Here is a 19,094-nt window from a genome sequence, read left to right as displayed (position 1 = left end):
TGTGTGGAAGCAGCCAGGGTTGCAGAAGGCAATACAATTGCTGTCTGAAGAAGGGAGTTCTGACTCTCGAAAGATGACACCCTGAAAGTCTTGTTGGGCTCTAAGGTGCCACTGGTCTCAAATCCTGCTGTTCTATTGCAGACGAACATGGCTACCCACCTAAAACTACAGTTGCTGCAATCAACAAAAGTTTTCTCTTTTATTTGCACAACTTCCTCTGTTGTGTAAACAAAAATGGATTTCTAACAGCTCAACAATCACCTTCCAGGTCACTGCAATTTGTCGATGATCAGTGTGACGTATTCTTCAGCCCTCTTAACAACACTTTGGAAATTTTCACAAGCGGGCTTCAATACCTTAACAGCATTTTCCAAGCAATCTGCAGCTAATTCAAAGCTGTTCTTGGGTGTTTGTCCCCGGAGAACTACCTGTATGAAGCTGGTAAGTGAGTAATTTGTGGAAGGCACCATAGACGGACTGCGAGTCTTTGTGCCAGGTGGCACAGCTGTACGTTCTGAAGTAGTGCTGGGCTCTGGAAGAGCTTTAGCAATTTCATCATGGGTCATGAGAAGATCACCAACTCGAAGAGTCATCACAGGAGAGTTCACTAATTCCCGCAAGGCAGACTGTAGTTGTTCAGGGAGATTACCATTTTTCAGTAAGACTGCAGCAATGGGACCACAGATCATTGCAAAAGATCCCTTATAAAGGCCATAAATCTCCTTCACAAGCTTAATTCTTTCATCCATGGGGGAAGCAGGTCGAATTATCTTAGCATACAATGGGCTGCTGATAAGCTGCTGGACATCCTTATCCTTCAACTCCACTGTCTCCTGCATGTCTTTCAGAGCACTCACCAGAAGTTGAAGGTTCTCCTTGATGCTGAGGTTTTCCCTCACAACAATGTTGGGAAATTCAGTCCCAAGGTACTGGTTGAGCATTCGGAACATGGTGTTGGTGGAAGAGACGAAGATGTAGACACAGTCATACAGAACACGGCTAGCATTACACAGCCGCTGCTTATCCTTCTCTGCACCAAACAAGGACAGCATTTCCAAAAAGGGAGATCCCACACTGAAATGGAAAGTAAAGATCACTAAGCAGACTAAATGAAATCCTATGCCTATCTCACTCATAAGCCTCCACAAAATCCCAACAGTCACAGTACTTAAAATAAAAAAGGCAACGGTTTTTCAATATTGAACCAGTTACTCACGAACATTTCCAAAGTCTCTCATGTCTATATTTAGAACTAATACATTTTAAAAATATCAATTATTAGTTGCATAAAGATTTACAAGATTTGTTCATATACATTTATCCTGAGAAAAATAAAACAAAAATGCACTTACTAATCTGGTAAGAAAGTCAGAAATGCCAAAGTAAGCGATAGAAATATATTTTTTTAAAACCTAGGGGTTTAATTGAGTGTGACACTAACTAGAAAGAAAAAAATCAGCACCACATCATTTCTGTTTTAGCGGTACAGGAACTGAAGAGCAGCAAAGAGACCAGGGAGGGAATATGAAAAAATTAAGAAAGTACAGTTTTGTCAATTTCACACTCTATGCTCCTTCAATTTCCCATTCAGTGCACCTGGGGTAAATATGACCACTGTACCATCAAACTATATGCTGCAATTTACATAAAAGTACATGGTGGGGAGGGGTCAAAGGCAGAAACACTATAGAATAATTGACTTCATTAAGGTTTAGGAATATAGGGATTATTGAGTAGTAGAAGACTAAAAATGAAGTTTTATCAATGTCTTTCCACTTCTTGGGTCATTCTGGCCCTCCCTTTCAATTTGGGGTGGTAATATAGCCTATGAGTACTACATAGCAAAGTCTCTGAGAATTGACTCTTGTAGATGGATTGAACTGATTTCTAGAATGCTCCAGGGGGAGGGGTGCAGGGGTGAGACCCTTGCTGGTAGTTCTACAAAGACTCTTCTGATGGCCTGGAATGTCAAGCTGTTTGAGGAATCGATAGAGTTGTTCACTGACATCCTCTTCTCCTTTCAGAGAGACATTCATTTCTCTAGTTTACTAGAGAGTTGACGGGTGTGAAGGAAACAGCTAGAGTAGCAGTATATTCCAACCAAATATGACAAAGGACTTGGATCTAAGATTTCTATTGCAATGAACGAAGTGTAAATTCAATGAGGTTGAATAGTACTATACATCTTTTAAAAACTATACTGAAATAGATAAATATTAATGTAATGTAATATAATGATATTAATATATATAAATAAAAATTGTATCTTAGAGGTGCCTTTTCTGCCTTTCTCTTTTCCTAGTAGCAGCCAGGAGAAATAGCAGGGGTGGATCAAACAAAAAGCCCTACATAAAAGTGGGTTAAGGCTAAACTTATCTAAAATGTTCTCTTCTTGGTAACGGCTTTCATGCTAAATCCAGACCTTTGCCTAATTTTATAATCAATGATGTCTAAGGCCTAAACTACAGGCAGCTGAGGGTGAGACACGAACATTTTCTGCACAAAGGACTGAGTATAATTTTAAATAGAACCACTTTACAAGGTGCAAACAAAAGAGATAAAACTAGAAAATATTTTTCTTGTGGAAAAATAGATCATTTTTCTAAAGACTGTATAAAGCAAAGTGGTGTTGGCAAAGAAAAGCAATGAAGTAGAAACAAAAGGCACAAGAAAAATGTTCTTGTTGCTCACCAGAACAATTTAGTAATTTCAGAGTGTGGAAAAACTAAGGATATTAACACTAACAGTGCAATCCTAAGCACTGTTACTCCAGTCTAAGCCCATTGATTTCAATGGTCTTAGACTGGAGTAATTCTTCTTAGGATTGCACTGTAAATCTTGTAGTTGGATAATTGATTGGGGAGCTTCCATGCACATGACCTGTAATTCTGAGTTCTTCAAAGAATTGAATGAAACCTCATCAGAGGATGTCATAATTGCAAATGGCTATAAAATAGCTGGTCAAGGAAAGGAGAAGGCTTGCTTAAATGTGTAGCAGGAGGGAGAATTGTCTACAATGAGGTGAAAAATGTGGTTTACTTGGCAGAATTAACAGACAGTTTGTTAAGTGTATCTGCTTTGACCAAACATGGTTTTAATATAAATTTTAATTGAACCAGGTGTACAATCACTAGAGATGGTGTTCTATATGCTCAAGGTTTCGAAAATAATGGAGTTTTTGTTCTAGATACAAGTCGAGAGAGAGTGAATTTGGTTAAATGGAGTTCAAGTGCAAGATGTATTCATTTGTGGCATAAAAGACTTGGTCATAGAGACTTCAGAGTCATAGAGAAGAAATGCAAAAGAAAGGTTTGGTAAGAGGAATGGAAATTAAACCTTGTAAAATTGACTTAGAGAAAAATGTGAAAATTGCCCATTGGGGAAGGGAACAAGACCTTCTATCCCTAAACAGTCAGAGAAGTTCAACAAAACCTTTGCAACTTATTCATACAGATATTTGTGGGCCAATTCAACCAATGTCATGTGGACAAAATTGATATATATTAACATTTATTGATGATTTTTTCAGATACTGTGTAACATCTTTTGAAGGAAAAGACAGAAGCTGCAGAAAAATTGAAGAACTACATTGCATGCAAGTGTTGAAAATCTATTTGGGAGAAAACCACAAGCAATACTTTCAGACAATGCTGGTAAGTTTATGTCATACCACATCAAGTCTTATATGAATAAAAATGGGACAGAGCACTTGCACACTGTATCATAGAGCCAAAACACACGTTAAGAACTACACGTGGTTGCGCACGTGTCCGCGCTCCCGTCTGTTTCGGCCCGCCCGTGGCTGTTTCAGAATTTCGGCGCGTGTCCTGCCCGCACCAGACCTGTGATTGTGTGTCCGCGTCTGCACGTGCCCCTCCTGACGACCAGCGAGTTCCCAGAACAGAGCGGCTATTTTTACCATCCCGGGGGCTGTGGACCTCTCAATGACTGCTAGATGGCGCTATTGCCTGCAGCTTGCGAGCGAGCAGGTGACGCGCAATGGACTGGTCCGGGGGCCTCCAACGCGGGCCTCAAAAGATTGGATGACTGTTTGGCTTCGTGTCAGAGATGGCCCCCCTGGCTCCCCCCCGCACTCCGGGATCTTGCCCGGCTGCCTGAGGGCTTCGAAGCGGGGCGGGGGGCCCTGTCCGTTGGTTGGTGCTTGTCCACTGGGGGAGGGCATGCCTTTGACAAACACAGGCAAACACAGACATGTCTTCACTTGGGGAGGGGGGAACATGTTTGTGAGAAACACACACGGGACTGTCCGAAATCCCAGGGCCCGCCCAGGGCTTGGGGGGAGTGCACGGGCGAGGTCTAAGACATGTCTGTCAAAAAAAATTTTCTTGCCAAAAATCCAGGGGCGCACTGCCCCTGGTGCCTCCGGGTGGACCCCATCACGGCTGCGTCTGGTTTTCCGTTCAGAGGCCCCAGGAATTAGGGGGGGCTTGATCAGCTCTTGACCTGCCGCATTGACCCGGTCGGTGTCTCCGATTCCCGCTTTTTCGGCTACGACCAACCAGCTTTCGGCCTCCGCGTGGTGCAACGCAATTGGCTGTGCAGTTGGTTTGCCCGCGCAAACCCCCGCAAACTCGTGAGGCTTCCCCTGCCGACCAGACGTGCCTCCGCCATCGTCGCAAAGCATGGCGGAGTGGGTGCCAAGCAACTGGCGTGAGGAGTGGGCGGAGCAGGCGGCCGCGGCCATGGAGGAAAAGGGGCTGACGGAGCACGAGCGGGAGGCGGCGGAGGAGACCATGGTGCCGTTCCGCCTGGAGTCGCTGTTCCCTGACCGTGTCGATCTCGCCCACACGGTCCGCAGGAACTTGACCGCTGTTGTGGAGGACATCGAGGTCGACATGGTGGAGAAGGAGTTTCTGGGCGAGCGACCACGAAGTAAGTCTTGTCAAGAAACGAGTGGGCGGCGGCCCCCGGAAGCTGTTCCTCGATGGGTGCAGTGTTCTGCAGCGGGCCCAGGAATGTTCCACCTTTGAACTCCAGGAGCTTGGGCAGCCCAAACTATATTCTCTGTTGGGCGGCCCAAGCTCTATTGCTCTATTCTCCTCTGAGGCCTAGCCTAGCGGCTTGCAAGCCGGCTCTGTTCTCCTCTGACGCCTAGCTGGCCAAAGGGGGACATTGGCCTGCGGCCGCACAGCGCGGTTAGGAGCCACGGGATTCTAATCTGGAGAACCAGGTTTGAATCCCCACCCCTCCACTTGAAGCCAGCTGCATGGCCTTGGGTCAGTCACAGCTCTACCAGCTGGTATTTGGCTGGTCAGCACTCCAAAGTTAGGTTCTCCTCTGAGTTCTAGAAATCCTGTCTGCACCCAAGTGTCCCACAACCTAGAAAAGCATTTCTATTGATTTCAGTAGAAGCCGGGCTCAGTGCACAGTACATTGCCTGCATGGTTCTACCTCCTGAAGCAAGATAGAGAGCTTCCAGTGTTAAACCTTTTGTGTGCATTTTGCTATATAGGAAGTTCTGGAGTGTGGCATGCTATTTTAGCATCTACCATCTGAAGAATGTGATTGAGATCACAAGATTCTGCACTTTGGAAAGAGGTTAGGTAAAGGACTATGCAGCAGTACCAATGCAGGTTTTATATGTTTTTTATACACCCAACCTCCAAAAGGAGAACTTTTAAAGAGCTGATTTTTTTGTGCTTGCTCTTAACAGGATTGAATAAACTGTGAAATATTAAAATGATATCTAATGGTTATAATGATTATGGTCAGCAATTGATGGTGATACAGAAGTGAACATAAACAAAAGGTTGCAGCTCTGCTTGTCAGAGGCAATATTACATCAACAAACCGACTGTACAGCCGATTGTGTGGCGCCAGGCGCAGGCCGAGCTGCCAGAGAGCTGGGAAACACAGCGCTCATGTTTGAGGATGGTACGCACAGCTGGAAGGCTTGCTCTGTTCTCCACTGAGGCCTAGCTGGCCAAAGGGGGACATTGGCCTGCGGCCTCGCAGCGTGCCCGGGCAAGTTCCACTTTTATACTCTGGGTGCTGGGGATAGGTCAACAAAAGGTGCTGGCGAAGGCTACTGGTGGCTCTTGCCAGGGAGAAGGGACACACGGCTCGCATGTTTGGGGAGGGGCCGCACAGCTTGCGGGCTTGCTCCCTTCTCCTTTGAGGCCTAGCTGGCTAAAGGGGAGCATGGGCTGGGCCAGCAGCGTGCGCGGACACGTCCCAATATGACCAACAAGAGTCCAGCGGATATGCACGCTGTGTGTCCTGGTGCAGCCTGGAGCGGGGAACTGTCAGGGAGATGGGACGCACATAGCACTCATGGTTGGGGAGGGTCCACATAGCTTGCAGGCTTGCTCCTTTCTCCTCTCTAGGCCTAGCTGGCTAAAGCGGAGCATGGGCTTGGCCGGCAGCATGCCCGGGCAAGTTCCACTTTTGCACTCGGCATAGGTCGGGCGAGAAGCGTGTCCAGACAATTTTACGGTCAGTAGAGAAGCGGGCCCGGTCATCCCCCAATATGACAGAAGAGGTGCTGGGGAAGGCTGGGGGTGGCGATTGCCAGGGAGAAGGGACACACGGCTTGCAGGTTTGGGGATGGGCATCACCAATCGATTGAAATTCCTTAATCGTTACACCGCCTGTCTTTCAGCCAGTGACACCGAGCGACGGATGGAGGCTGTGGGGTTGGCCCATGAGAGAATCCAGGCACGCCGGGACCAGTTTTGGAGTAAGTGGCTAATGGCGGCCCACTGGGCGCTGCGAGGTCACTGTTGGGTCGACAGAGGGCGCCTAGATGGGGGCTTTGGTCGGTGTTTCCACAATGCTCAGTAGTATGGTTGGTCGGGGCAAAGACTGCTTATTGCATTCCAATTGGTTTCCCGCCAGCAGGCCCCACTGCGGGGAAGGAAGAGGAGGAGGAGGAGGAGGAGATTGACCTGCTGGATGGTGGGATGTCTCCTGCCGCCTTTCTCACGGCAACTCAGCGTGGAAGACCGCACGCACCCGAGCAACTCCGCGAAGAGCCTGGGACTTCGACCCCGCGTCCACCCTCGCCAAAAAGAGTGAGGGCATTCTCGCGTGTCCCGAGCTTTGCCCAGGTGCTTGGCCGTCGAAGGGGGGGGCCGTCTGGCTCGATGGACAGTTGAGTGAATGGACACAGGGGGCCTGGGGTTCCCGCCTGCCATGGTGAGCCCTGTCTGTCGGCAAAATAAAGCTTTGTTTAAACTTAACAGGCTCCGCACACTGAATACACATGTCCTGGATCCGGAAACGGGTTGCGCTTTGAGCATGTCTGCATGTTTTGGGAACCCATTTTCTGGGATAGTCTTTAAACAGAAGGTGCTGGGGAAGCCTGGAGGGTGCTCTTGCCGGGGGGCTGGAACACACACACAACTTGGATTTGGGGGGAAGGGAGGCTGAGGTATAACGTTTTCTGGCTCAATATTGACACATGAGGTCCAGGGCACACCTGGGGGGTGATCTGGCCAAAGGGCCTGGAACCAGCACCCTGGATTTGGGCGGGGGGGGGGGGGAAGGAACACAGATCTGGCAGGGCTGCTCCTTTCTCCGCTGGGCCATGGCTGGGAAGAGCCATGCACGGCCCTGCCATGTCTCCACAGGCAGGGGAGGCCTGGAGCAAACCCTTTTCTGGCTCAATATTGACACATGAGGGGGGGCAGGGGGGTTTGGGGACTCCTTAGCCAAGTCTCCCCGAAGTGGCCTGTGTCCTCCATGTTGAGATCGGGGGGGGGCAGGGAGGGAGAAGCAGGACAGGACACAAGGAAGATTTGGAGAACAGAGGCCGCGGCTGGCCAGTCGTACAAATTCAATGAGAGGCTAGTGTTTTCTCGCAGGAGTGATCTGAAGGACAAAAGAGAGGTCCCCAGGGCGCGGCCAGGGCATGCCTGTCGCGGAAACATGTGCAAATCTGGCCAAAGGGCCTGGAACCAGCACCCTGGATTTGGGCGGGGGGTGGGAAGGAACACAGATCTGGCAGGGTTGCTCCTTTCTCCTCCGGCCCATGGCTGGGAAGAGCCATGCAAGGCCCTGCCGTGTCTCCCCAGGCAGGGGAGGCCTGGAGCAAACCCCTTTCTGGCTCAATATTGACACATGAGGTCCAGGGCACACCTGGGGGGTGATCTGGCCAAAGGGCCTGGAACCAGCACCCTGGATTTGGGCGGGGGGGGGGAAGGAACACAGATCTGGCAGGGCTGCTCCTTTCTCCGCTGGGCCATGGCTGGGAAGAGCCATGCACGGCCCTGCCGTGTCTCCACAGGCAGGGGAGGCCTGGAGCAAACCCTTTTCTGGCTCAATATTGACACATGAGGGGGGGCAGGGGGGTTTGGGGACTCCTTAGCCAAGTCTCCCCGAAGTGGCCTGTGTCCTCCATGTTGAGATCGGGGGGGGCAGGGAGGGAGAAGCAGGACAGGACACAAGGAAGATTTGGAGAACAGAGGCCGCGGCTGGCCAGTCGTGCAAATTCAATGAGAGGCTAGTGTTTTCTCGCAGGAGTGATCTGAAGGACAAAAGAGAGGTCCCCAGGGCGCGGCCAGGGCATGCCTGTCGCGGAAACATGTGCAAATCTGGCCAAAGGGCCTGGAACCAGCACCCTGGATTTGGGCGGGGGGTGGGAAGGAACACAGATCTGGCAGGGTTGCTCCTTTCTCCTCCGGCCCATGGCTGGGAAGAGCCATGCAAGGCCCTGCCGTGTCTCCCCAGGCAGGGGAGGCCTGGAGCAAACCCCTTTCTGGCTCAATATTGACACATGAGGTCCAGGGCACACCTGGGGGGTGATCTGGCCAAAGGGCCTGGAACCAGCACCCTGGATTTGGGCGGGGGGGGGGAAGGAACACAGATCTGGCAGGGCTGCTCCTTTCTCCGCTGGGCCATGGCTGGGAAGAGCCATGCACGGCCCTGCCGTGTCTCCACAGGCAGGGGAGGCCTGGAGCAAACCCTTTTCTGGCTCAATATTGACACATGAGGGGGGGCAGGGGGGTTTGGGGACTCCTTAGCCAAGTCTCCCCGAAGTGGCCTGTGTCCTCCATGTTGAGATCGGGGGGGGGCAGGGAGGGAGAAGCAGGACAGGACACAAGGAAGATTTGGAGAACAGAGGCCGCGGCTGGCCAGTCGTACAAATTCAATGAGAGGCTAGTGTTTTCTCGCAGGAGTGATCTGAAGGACAAAAGAGAGGTCCCCAGGGCGCGGCCAGGGCATGCCTGTCGCGGAAACACAACTTGGATTTGGGGGGAAGGGAGGCTGAGGTATAACGTTTTCTGGTTCAATATTGACACATGAGGTCCAGGGCACACCTGGGGGGTGATCTGGCCAAAGGGCCTGGAACCAGCACCCTGGATTTGGGCGGGGGGGGGGTGGGAAGGAACACAGATCTGGCAGGGCTGCTCCTTTCTCCGCTGGGCCATGGCTGGGAAGAGCCATGCACGGCCCTGCCGTGTCTCCACAGGCAGGGGAGGCCTGGAGCAAACCCTTTTCTGGCTCAATATTGACACATGAGGGGGGGCAGGGGGGTTTGGGGACTCCTTAGCCAAGTCTCCCCGAAGTGGCCTGTGTCCTCCATGTTGAGATCGGGGGGGGGGCAGGGAGGGAGAAGCAGGACAGGACACAAGGAAGATTTGGAGAACAGAGGCCGCGGCTGGCCAGTCGTACAAATTCAATGAGAGGCTAGTGTTTTCTCGCAGGAGTGATCTCGCAGGTCGCGCCCCCCCCCCCGGTCGGTGAAAAATTCATGGGGACACCGGCGGCCGCCAGCGCGGTTCCCACCCGTCGGTCTCAGCAGACGCAAAAAAGGGAGGCGGGCCGGGCGGGCGGCGATGCGGGGCTCGAACAAGGAGTCCCAGGGCACTAAGCAGGCCTTCCTGCTTGTTGCTCTACGGGACTCCTGTGCGGCAGCCCCCTCTGATAGCATGCATATTTCGGCTGCGACCTTCGGGGAGGGAATTCAGGGGGGGGGGAGGCAGAGCGCATCTTAACATCGGATGACTTCACCCTTACATCGCACAAAAGGGAAATATGAAGGACAAAGGAGTGGCGCTTGGGGCGCGTCGAATACATGCCTGTCGCGCAAACATGTGCAAATGAAACGGCCCGCAAACCAACTTGGGGCCCTGAGAGGAGAACATGCAAAACCTGCCCCCACGGGGCCTGCCGCGCGCCCATTGAATCCCACAAACGAAACCTGCTCTGTTGGAACCAGGTGCCAGGTCGCTTATTCAGGGTGGAGCCCCGCGGCAGGCCTCACCGGAAACCCTCTGCCACTCTTGGCACAAGGCAAATCTCTCCTGCAAGTCCTATAATTGTGCCTCAAACACAAAGTCAGGAGAACAGAAACGGCAGGGGGGTTTGGGGAGTCCTTCGCCAAGTCTCCCCGAAGTGGCCTGTGTCCTCCATGTTGAGATCGGGGGGGGGCAGGGAGGGAGAAGCAGGACAGGACACAAGGAAGATTTGGAGAACAGAGGCCGCGGCTGGCCAGTCGTTCAAATTCAATGAGAGGCTAGTGTTTTCTCGCAGGAGTGATCTGAAGGACAAAAGAGAGGTCCCCGGGGCGCGGCCAGGGCATGCCTGTCGCGGAAACATGTGCAAATCACACTGCCTGCACAGCAACTTGGGCCCCAGAAAAAAAGAAGTAGGCAACGCGGGCCAGGCAAGGATCGAACGGGGATCACAATGGACTCAAAGCCATCCCTCTTGCCGCGCGCCCATTTGATCCCCCGAACGAAACCTGCTCCGTTGGAACAGTGGTGGGGAAAGTCCTCCCCCTGCCCCGAGAAACGGCAGGCTGGGAAGGAATATGCAGATTTTTCCTATTGTGCACGCCTATCCGCCCGGTACTGCCGGTATTTAACCGGTGTGCGCCCCGAAAAGTAAGGCTTTTCAGCCCATAACCGACCAAGCACCATCCCCTCGTCTTCGCCCGATGCTGAAACTTGGCATCCGCCACGCAGCGTCGAGCACCCGTGACCTGACCGCAAGAGGGCTGGGATGGAGCCTGTGGGCGATAAAACCGGGAATATGAGGGCGACTTCTTTATTCAGAGCCAAGTTCGACCGCCGCGCAATGTGGCGGTTTGGTGAGAGCCCCGTTTCCACGTGGAGCAGGGTTTCTCGCGAGCTCGAAAAATGCTTGCGGTCATATGCCCACCCATGAACTCAGCTTCTGCTGAGACGAAACAACGCTTAGGGCCCCCGCGGGGGCCCGACAAAACAGTGACAAAAGGAAGGGCGCAGACAATGGGCAAGCCATCACCATGAGTAGGCCTGGGTGGGGAAGTCCTGTGGGTGGAGCGGAGCCTGGATGACTGGCTGGCCAACCCGCTTATTCGTATGTAAATTGAGAGCAGAGAGCATGGGAGCAGAGTAGCTGCAATGGTTGGGCGGGCGCCGGGCAGGAGCAGGCACAGTCAGCACATTCTTTCCCCGCTGCAAGCACACCTGGGCTTTCGCAAGGCTGCGGAGAGGCTGGATTGCGGTTTGCCTTGGCGCCCACCATGACTGAAACGTCACGATCGCTGCGTGGTGTGCTGGCGGCGTAGTCGCCACATCTCCATGGGCGCCGCCGAAATCCCACATGGCCCTGCTGCCACACTGTGGCCGGCAGGGTGGTGGAGGGCCCCGATTCCACGTGGAACCGGGACTCTCACCATTGCACTCCTTTGTGGTTAAATTTTGTGCGGCAATGCCCGGACCAGGCCGGATTAGACTAAAGATCCAATAGCCTGGCCTTCGAATTTGGCTCTGAATAAGGGAGGGCCCTCACGCAACCCTCCCGATCTCTTGGTAAAGGACATTAGCAGAGCACCAGGCATCCTGAAAGGCGCACACAAAGCGAAGCCCAGTAGGCTGTATGTGCCACCCCCAGTAATCCCAGCTCTGTGTCCCTGCTCCCAGGCCTGCCAACCAGGGTCCCCTCTGTATTATTCCCCGGAAAATATCCCAGGCGTGTGCTCCCGCTCCCGGCCCAGAGCACAGTCAAGGCTCCCCCCGGGCCCTTCCTGTGAAAACTCTCCCTGCAAGCAGCTTCCAGATTTGCCTTTAGTGAGGAGTCTGCTGGTTTTCCATGTCACCAAATGTGGGAGATTCTGCCCAAAGAAAATATGATTTCCTCATGCAGTTGAGCCAATTCTTTATAGTTGTTTTATTAAACCAAAATGTCACATGCACGCGCACACACACACACACACACACACACACAACAGTTTGCCGCAACCCTATGAGGGGGTCATGTTTAATTCAGGTGACCAAACAGCGCAATGAACTCATTAGGTGTTATAAAGAGTGACTGCTAGATATTTATCAATGGTATATAAAGTTTCAGGAAATTGTTGGAATCTAGTGAAAGCCAGACTAGAAGCAATTTTGGGGTGGGGTAATTTTAAGAACGGCTACCCAGGAGCTGGACTTTGCTTAGCAAGAGACGATTTTAAACATCATTATAGGTTGAGACACATTTTGGGGTGAAGTCTTCCATGATGGTTTTTTTTTTTGTGTGCCTCTTTCCATTTGTATGCACCGGTCGGAATGGGACCTGGGGATAGGGAACACACAGCAAACCAAACCCGGGGTATGCCGTGTGAGCCCCAACTCGAAGCGGTTCCCGCCCCCAGGCCAGAGCAACCGCCAGGCTGCAACAGCACGATCTCTTGAAAAATAAAAGTCAGAGCATGTAGAGGGTTGCCCTAACTCCGGTCAGGCGGGCGGTCCAAGCACCAGCCAAGCCTCTAGAGGCCCCTCCCCGGCAATAAACAAAAAACCCGCGAACGTGATGGGTCGCCCAGGATCGAGCGAGGATCCCCATGAGCACAAAACCGTCGTTCTATCCTCGTGCCCATGGGGTCCTCTGCCTAAAACGGCACCGAACGGCACCAAAGAGCAGTCCTTCGACCCGGCCACCCTCCCCCGTGCTCGCCCAAACACACAGATGCTGTTCCTCCGCCCGCCCGCCCCCCGCCCACCACCACCTTCGACGCGGCCCCCCTCCCCCGTGCTCGCCCAAACACACAGATGCTGTCCCTCCGCCCGCCTCACCACCATCCCACCCCCCCGCCCTGGATAGAGACACACAGTCTGAAACCGGCTGTACCGGTCACAGCTTTATTGGATTATCGGCCATGCTGGAAGTGCGCACTTATGGCGGCACGAATCGATACTGCCCGCGCGGTAAGAGCGGCCTCGGACCAGGGAATCTGCGGCCGCTCATCCGCGGGCTCCATCAGCGGCTCGCGCGGGAACGGCCCGTAAACGATGTCCCCGCGCGAGAGGCAAATGTTGTGAAGGATGCAGCAGGTGGTGATTACCGCGACCATGAGGCGCTCGCTGACAAGTAGGGGCCGCTGTAAATAAAGCCAGCGATTTTTCAGAATTCCGAACGAGCGTTCCACACTCATGCGCGCCCGGCTCAGTCTGTAGTTAAAGCGCTCCTGGGCGCGCGTTGATGGCGCCGGATAGGGCTTCATGAGCCAGGGCCGAAGAGGATAGGCGGGGTCCCCGATGATTACCGGGTCGAATGTGACCCCCTCCAGAGTGACCGGCCGCTTCGGGCGACGGGCGCCATCCTCGAGTCTCTTGAAAAGGGGCGAGTTACGGAGCACACGCGCGTCGTGCGCCCTTCCCGGGAAGCCCACAAAAATGTCCAGGAATCGTGCATCGCTGTCCACCACCGCCTGGAGAATCATGGAGCAGTATCCCTTGCGGTTGATGTACTTGTCCCCAGAGAAAGGCGGAGAACGGATCTCGATGTGTGTCCCGTCCACGGCGCCCCAGGCATTGGGGAATCCCCTCTCCTCGAACCCGGAGATAATGTCCTCGAGGTAATCGATGCAGATCCACTTCTCGGTCAGCTTTGCAGCGATGAGCTCGCAGACCTCGTCGAATATCCCGCAGACGGTAGAGACGCCACGGCCAAATGCGGGCAGTGTCGCGGAGTTTGTGGTTCCCGTGGCAAGCTTCCAGATGGTGATGGCGATCATCTCCTCGGGAGGGACTGGGTCGCGCATGTGGGTCGTCTCGCGGACGAGATCTTCGCGAAGCTCCCCAACAATGTACTCGAACGTGGCACGTCGCATTCTGAACTGCTGCAGCCACTGCCCGTCACTGAACTCGTAGCGCTCCCACCACGGCCACCAGTGAGGGCATGCCCGGGGAAGCACCCATGCCTTCCTCGGCGGGAAAGCAACAATGAAGCACTGCGCCATCTCCTCCACGGACGCAAGTGTTGCCACCAACTGCCGCAGTCTTCTTCTTTGTCGCGCGCGGCGGCCGTTAACTTCCTCTCCCAGCCGCCTCCCGAGCAGGGCCACAGTGTCAGCTGTGGCAGCCGTAGAGCGGATGACCGACCGCGCGAACAAGGAGAGCGCGACCGCAAAGGCACGGAGTGTTTCGGCGGCTGGCCCCTGCTGCTCCTCTTCCCGTGAGCGGGCGCCATGGCGTGACGGCGACCGCAACGGTTCCCGCCCCACAACGGCCCCTTCTCCTTAGACGTCCGCCCCCCCGCCCCCTCGTGACGTGGCCGACACTGTCCAATGCCGCGCGAGTGTGACGCCCAGACGCTCTCGAGCAGCCGTCTCTTGCAGCGAGTCGACAGGCGATTGGTCCCCTGCCGGCCACGTCAGCGTCGCGCCCCCCTCCAACTTACTGTAAAGGCAGCCCGAAACTGACCGCGAAGACCGCCGTTGACGATCGTTTGTTGCTCCCGAGCCCAGCAAAGGACACCCAGAACGGCCAACCGCAACATGGACTCCACCGCGCCTCCCGAACCCGCAAGCAGTCTGCCTCTCTTGATCACCCTCAGCACCAGCCCCACGTCCTGCACTGGTGCCGGACTCTCGGTGGTCCCGGCGGCCCGAGGCAAGAAGGCAAAGGCCGCCCCCTGGTCTGACGAGGAAACGAGAGCCCTCATCCAGATTTGGGGGGACGACGCTGTGCAGAGCAGGCTTTCCGCAAGCTACAGGAATGTGAGCCAGTTCCAGTGGATCGCGAACGAGATGGCGGCCAGGGGTTTCCCCAGGGACTGGGAGCAGTGTCGTGAGCGGGCGAAGACTCTGAGAAGGGGCTACAAGGAGTGTGTGGACGGGAACAGTCGTTCGGGACACGGGCGGAGGGTTTGGCCCTTCTTTGAGGAACTGAACCGGTTCCTGCGGCTGGAGCAGGATCTGGTGGTGCCACGGGTGATGGGCACTGGCGTCCCCCCAACCGTCGTTGACCGGCGTCGACGTTCGGCCAGAGCCACTGAGGGGGAACCGGAGGGGGATACCGACAATGTGGCCGGCGTTGGAACGGAGGACACCGAGGACACCTTCGAGGAGCCCGCCGGCGATTGCCTCCCAGATCGATCTGTGGCAGCAGCGGCCGGCGACCACTCCGCGGCAGAGACCGTCGGTGAGTAATGTCCCGTGGGCAGTTGTGCGGTCGGGAATGCGGGGTGCCTGCGGGAGGGAGGCCCCCATCTAACACCGTCTCCCTCGTTCTTCACACGCTACCCAGCCGACACCACGGCCGCCGGGACACGCCGTCTGTCTCCGGCGGAGCGAATGTCGAACCTCCGACTTCGGCGCCGGGAGCGCCCGCGCAACGAGGCGATCGTGTGCATGGAGGCGACTCGGCGTGCGGTGGAGAAAATATCGTCGGAGCTGACCGACTCCTGCGCAGTGGAGAAGGAGGCGCGGCAGAGTGAGGCTGCTGACCGAGGCGAGCAAAAAGAACTGTTTAGCCGGGCGGTTGAAGCGGCAGAGCGCCAAGCAGCCACGGCAGAAAGCTGCATGCGCGACATGGTGCGCCTCCTGGAGAGGATGGTCTCCGCGGTTGAGGCCCCCGCTGCCCCACCATCAAGCACTGCCGGCCCCAGGGACTCCGCAGACGGTGAGGCCCCCACAGCCGACGCTCCCGACCACGCTCCCACGGCGGATCCCGCCGCAGATGAGAACCGGCCGCCGGAGCCGCCCGCTCCACGCCCAAAGAGGTTCCGTGTCCGGGCCGACCCCGAACCCCTTCCTAGGGGCTACCTGTTTGCAAAAAGGCAGCGCTGCCCACCACGACGCTACCGGCTGTAGGGTGTATGAGGCCCCTCTGCACCGGGGTCTAATCGTCTTATCGGGCATTCCTATTAATGTGTTTTCCCAATGTTGGGGGGGTTACTTTTTGTTTCTAACCGGTGGCGGCTGTGGGGCGGATTTCGGACGCATAAGGGTGGGAGCTTGGGCGGTGGGAGACGCCGGCCTTTCGAGAGATCCGGCCGGGGAGGGGTGGCGGCCAGTTGTGCCGGTCACGGTCCATGGGGGTTGGTTGGGGGGCGGTTGCTTGTTATCCAGCACCACCCTCGTTGACTTGTGCTCCAGCACTTCTAATGTTCGCTTGAATTGAGTGCACCATGTTTTTTTTCCTGAATAAAGACACTTTCACGACCGCTTTGCTTGTCTTTTTAGCAAACACTGGGGATTGGTAAAGGGGAACAAGTTTTTCCTCCCTTTTACATTCACTTCGCCCCACCCAAAACTACGCTGCCTCACCTCCTTCTGCAAGGAAGCGCGCCCTCCCCCCCCCATTCCCTGCCCATTTTATCAGAAAACAATACATGTAAAGTTATGTTTCCTACTTCGCCGAGGGAACGGCCCCCTTCCCGGCCATGACATAAGCCCGAATAGACCCGTTGCCCTTGGCGGGGCACCGCGGCCAGTGAACAAGTCGCCCGCTCACTGTCATCGGTGCTCCGCGTTCGAATCCGCAGTGCACACACGTGGATGATCGCAACATTCAAGCAGTCATCCACGCGTGTGCACTTTTATCAGTCGCCACCCTGCACCGTGACGGCACCCCCCCCGGGCCAGTGAGGGAACGCGGTTGGGAGAATAAAGAGCAAGCACACACACCGACCCCCAAAAGCCCCATCACGGGGTGATGTGATGGCTTCCTCGGGCTCATTGCCCATTGGCTCCTTTCCCGTTTATTTGCCCAATGGTTGCCACTTTTAAGCTGCAGGAAACATTTTTGGTTCACTTCATTCCCGCCCCCAAATTCCCGGCAATCCAAACAAATGTTTTGCAGACCCTCCCACCCCCCCAAACCGATTGGACCTTTCCCCCCGAGGCCACGCCCCCCCATTCCCCGGGGTCTCTGTTGGCCGAGGCCGCCCCCCCCTTACAGGGCGAGAGATAAGCCCGAATAGCACCAGCTACCCTTAGCGGGGCCCCACGGGCAGTGCGCACGGCGCTCGCCCACTGCCTATGGCGCCCCGCGTTCGAACCCGGTGTGCGCATACGTGGGCGATTGGAGTACTGATCAACCGACCGCGCATGCGCATTTTGTCCTTTTCCCCACCCAGGCACCCACCCAGTCCCACGAGCCCCCCCTTTCCTGACGGAGGTCCACCCATGCCCCCCCCCTGGTGCCCAGCTTGGCCCTAGAGGAGAAAAGAGCAAGCTTGCAAGCCGCGTGTCCCGTTCCACAAACATGCAGGCTGCATTGCCGCACCCCTCGCTATGGGTGCTATGTGTGCCCCCTCTGCCAGGCACCCACCCAGTAGGCCTCAAAGGAGAAGGGAGCAAGCCTGCATGCCAAAGATGGGTGCTATGTGTGCCCTCTCTGCCTGGCAAGAGCCAGTAGGCCTCAAAGGAGAAGGGAGCAAGCCTGCATGCCAAAGATGGGTGCTATGTGTGCCCCCTCTGCCTGGCAAGAGCCACCTGAAGGCTTCCCCAGCCCCTTGTCCCTCTCAGCTTGGGACATGTCCAGGCACGCTTCTCGCCCGTCCCACGCCAGGCACCCACCCAGTAGGCCTCAAAGGAGAAGGGAGCAAGCCTGCATGCCAAAGATGGGTGCTATGTGTGCCCTCTCTGCCTGGCAAGAGCCAGTAGGCCTCAAAGGAGAAGGGAGCAAGCCTGCATGCCAAAGATGGGTGCTATGTGTGCCCCCTCTGCCTGGCAAGAGCCACCTGAAGGCTTCCCCAGCCCCTTGTCCCTCTCAGCTCGGGACATGTCCAGGCACGCTTCTCGCCCGTCCCACGCCAGGCACCCACCCAGTAGGCCTCAAAGGAGAAGGGAGCAAGCCTGCATGCCAAAGATGGGTGCTATGTGTGCCCTCTCTGCCTGGCAAGAGCCAGTAGGCCTCAAAGGAGAAGGGAGCAAGCCTGCATGCCAAAGATGGGTGCTATGTGTGCCCCCTCTGCCTGGCAAGAGCCACCTGAAGGCTTCCCCAGCCCCTTGTCCCTCTCAGCTTGGGACATGTCCAGGCACGCTTCTCGCCCGTCCCACGCCAGGCACCCACCCAGTAGGCCTCAAAGGAGAAGGGAGCAAGCCTGCATGCCAAAGATGGGTGCCATGTGTGCCCTCTCTGCCTGGCAAGAGCCAGTAGGCCTCAAAGGAGAAGGGAGCAAGCCTGCATGCCAAAGATGGGTGCTATGTGTGCCCCCTCTGCCTGGCAAGAGCCACCTGAAGGCTTCCCCAGCCCCTTGTCCCTCTCAGCTTGGGACATGTCCAGGCACGCTTCTCGCCCGTCCCACGCCAGGCACCCACCCAGTAGGCCTCAAAGGAGAAGGGAGCAAGCCTGCATGCCAAAGATGGGTGCTATGTGTGCCCTCTCTGCCTGGCAAGAGCCAGTAGGCCTCAAAGGAGAAGGGAGCAAGCCTGCATGCCAAAGATGGGTGCTATGTGTGCCCCCTCTGCCTGGCAAGAGCCACCTGAAGGCTTCCCCAGCCCCTTGTCCCTCTCAGCTCGGGACATGTCCAGGCACGCTTCTCGCCCGTCCCACGCCAGGCACCCACCCAGTAGGCCTCAAAGGAGAAGGGAGCAAGCCTGCATGCCAAAGATGGGTGCTATGTGTGCCCTCTCTGCCTGGCAAGAGCCAGTAGGCCTCAAAGGAGAAGGGAGCAAGCCTGCATGCCAAAGATGGGTGCTATGTGTGCCCCCTCTGCCTGGCAAGAGCCACCTGAAGGCTTCCCCAGCCCCTTGTCCCTCTCAGCTCGGGACATGTCCAGGCACGCTTCTCGCCCGTCCCACGCCAGGCACCCACCCAGTAGGCCTCAAAGGAGAAGGGAGCAAGCCTGCATGCCAAAGATGGGTGCTATGTGTGCCCTCTCTGCCTGGCAAGAGCCAGTAGGCCTCAAAGGAGAAGGGAGCAAGCCTG

At 55.5% G+C, this 19,094-nt stretch overlaps 2 protein-coding genes across 2 annotated transcripts in view; both read right to left on the bottom strand.

The window, feature by feature from the left end:
* Nucleotides 1-269: 269 nt before the first annotated feature.
* Nucleotides 270-19,094, bottom strand: part of C9H12orf60 (chromosome 9 C12orf60 homolog) — a 28,522-nt gene continuing 9,697 nt past the window's right edge. The window contains exon 3 of the mRNA XM_054987748.1: nt 270-1,074. Coding sequence (XP_054843723.1) covers nt 270-1,052 — 783 coding nt within the window. The 5' untranslated portion in view covers nt 1,053-1,074. The remainder of the gene's footprint in view (nt 1,075-19,094) is intronic.
* On the bottom strand, nt 13,085-14,047 carry LOC129335311 (uncharacterized). Its single transcript, XM_054987747.1, has one exon. It carries the CDS (start codon nt 14,045-14,047, stop codon nt 13,085-13,087), a length of 963 nt encoding a protein of 320 aa, XP_054843722.1.

This window comes from Eublepharis macularius, chromosome 9, assembly GCF_028583425.1.
Source record: "Eublepharis macularius isolate TG4126 chromosome 9, MPM_Emac_v1.0, whole genome shotgun sequence".
Taxonomy (NCBI): Eukaryota; Metazoa; Chordata; class Lepidosauria; order Squamata; family Eublepharidae; genus Eublepharis; species Eublepharis macularius.
This window is presented reverse-complemented; position numbering and strand designations above follow the sequence as displayed.

Bases quoted from the DNA above. Each gene is read 5' to 3' on its own strand.
- LOC129335311 (XM_054987747.1), bottom strand. From the start codon at position 14,047: ATGCGACGTGCCACGTTCGAGTACATTGTTGGGGAGCTTCGCGAAGAT.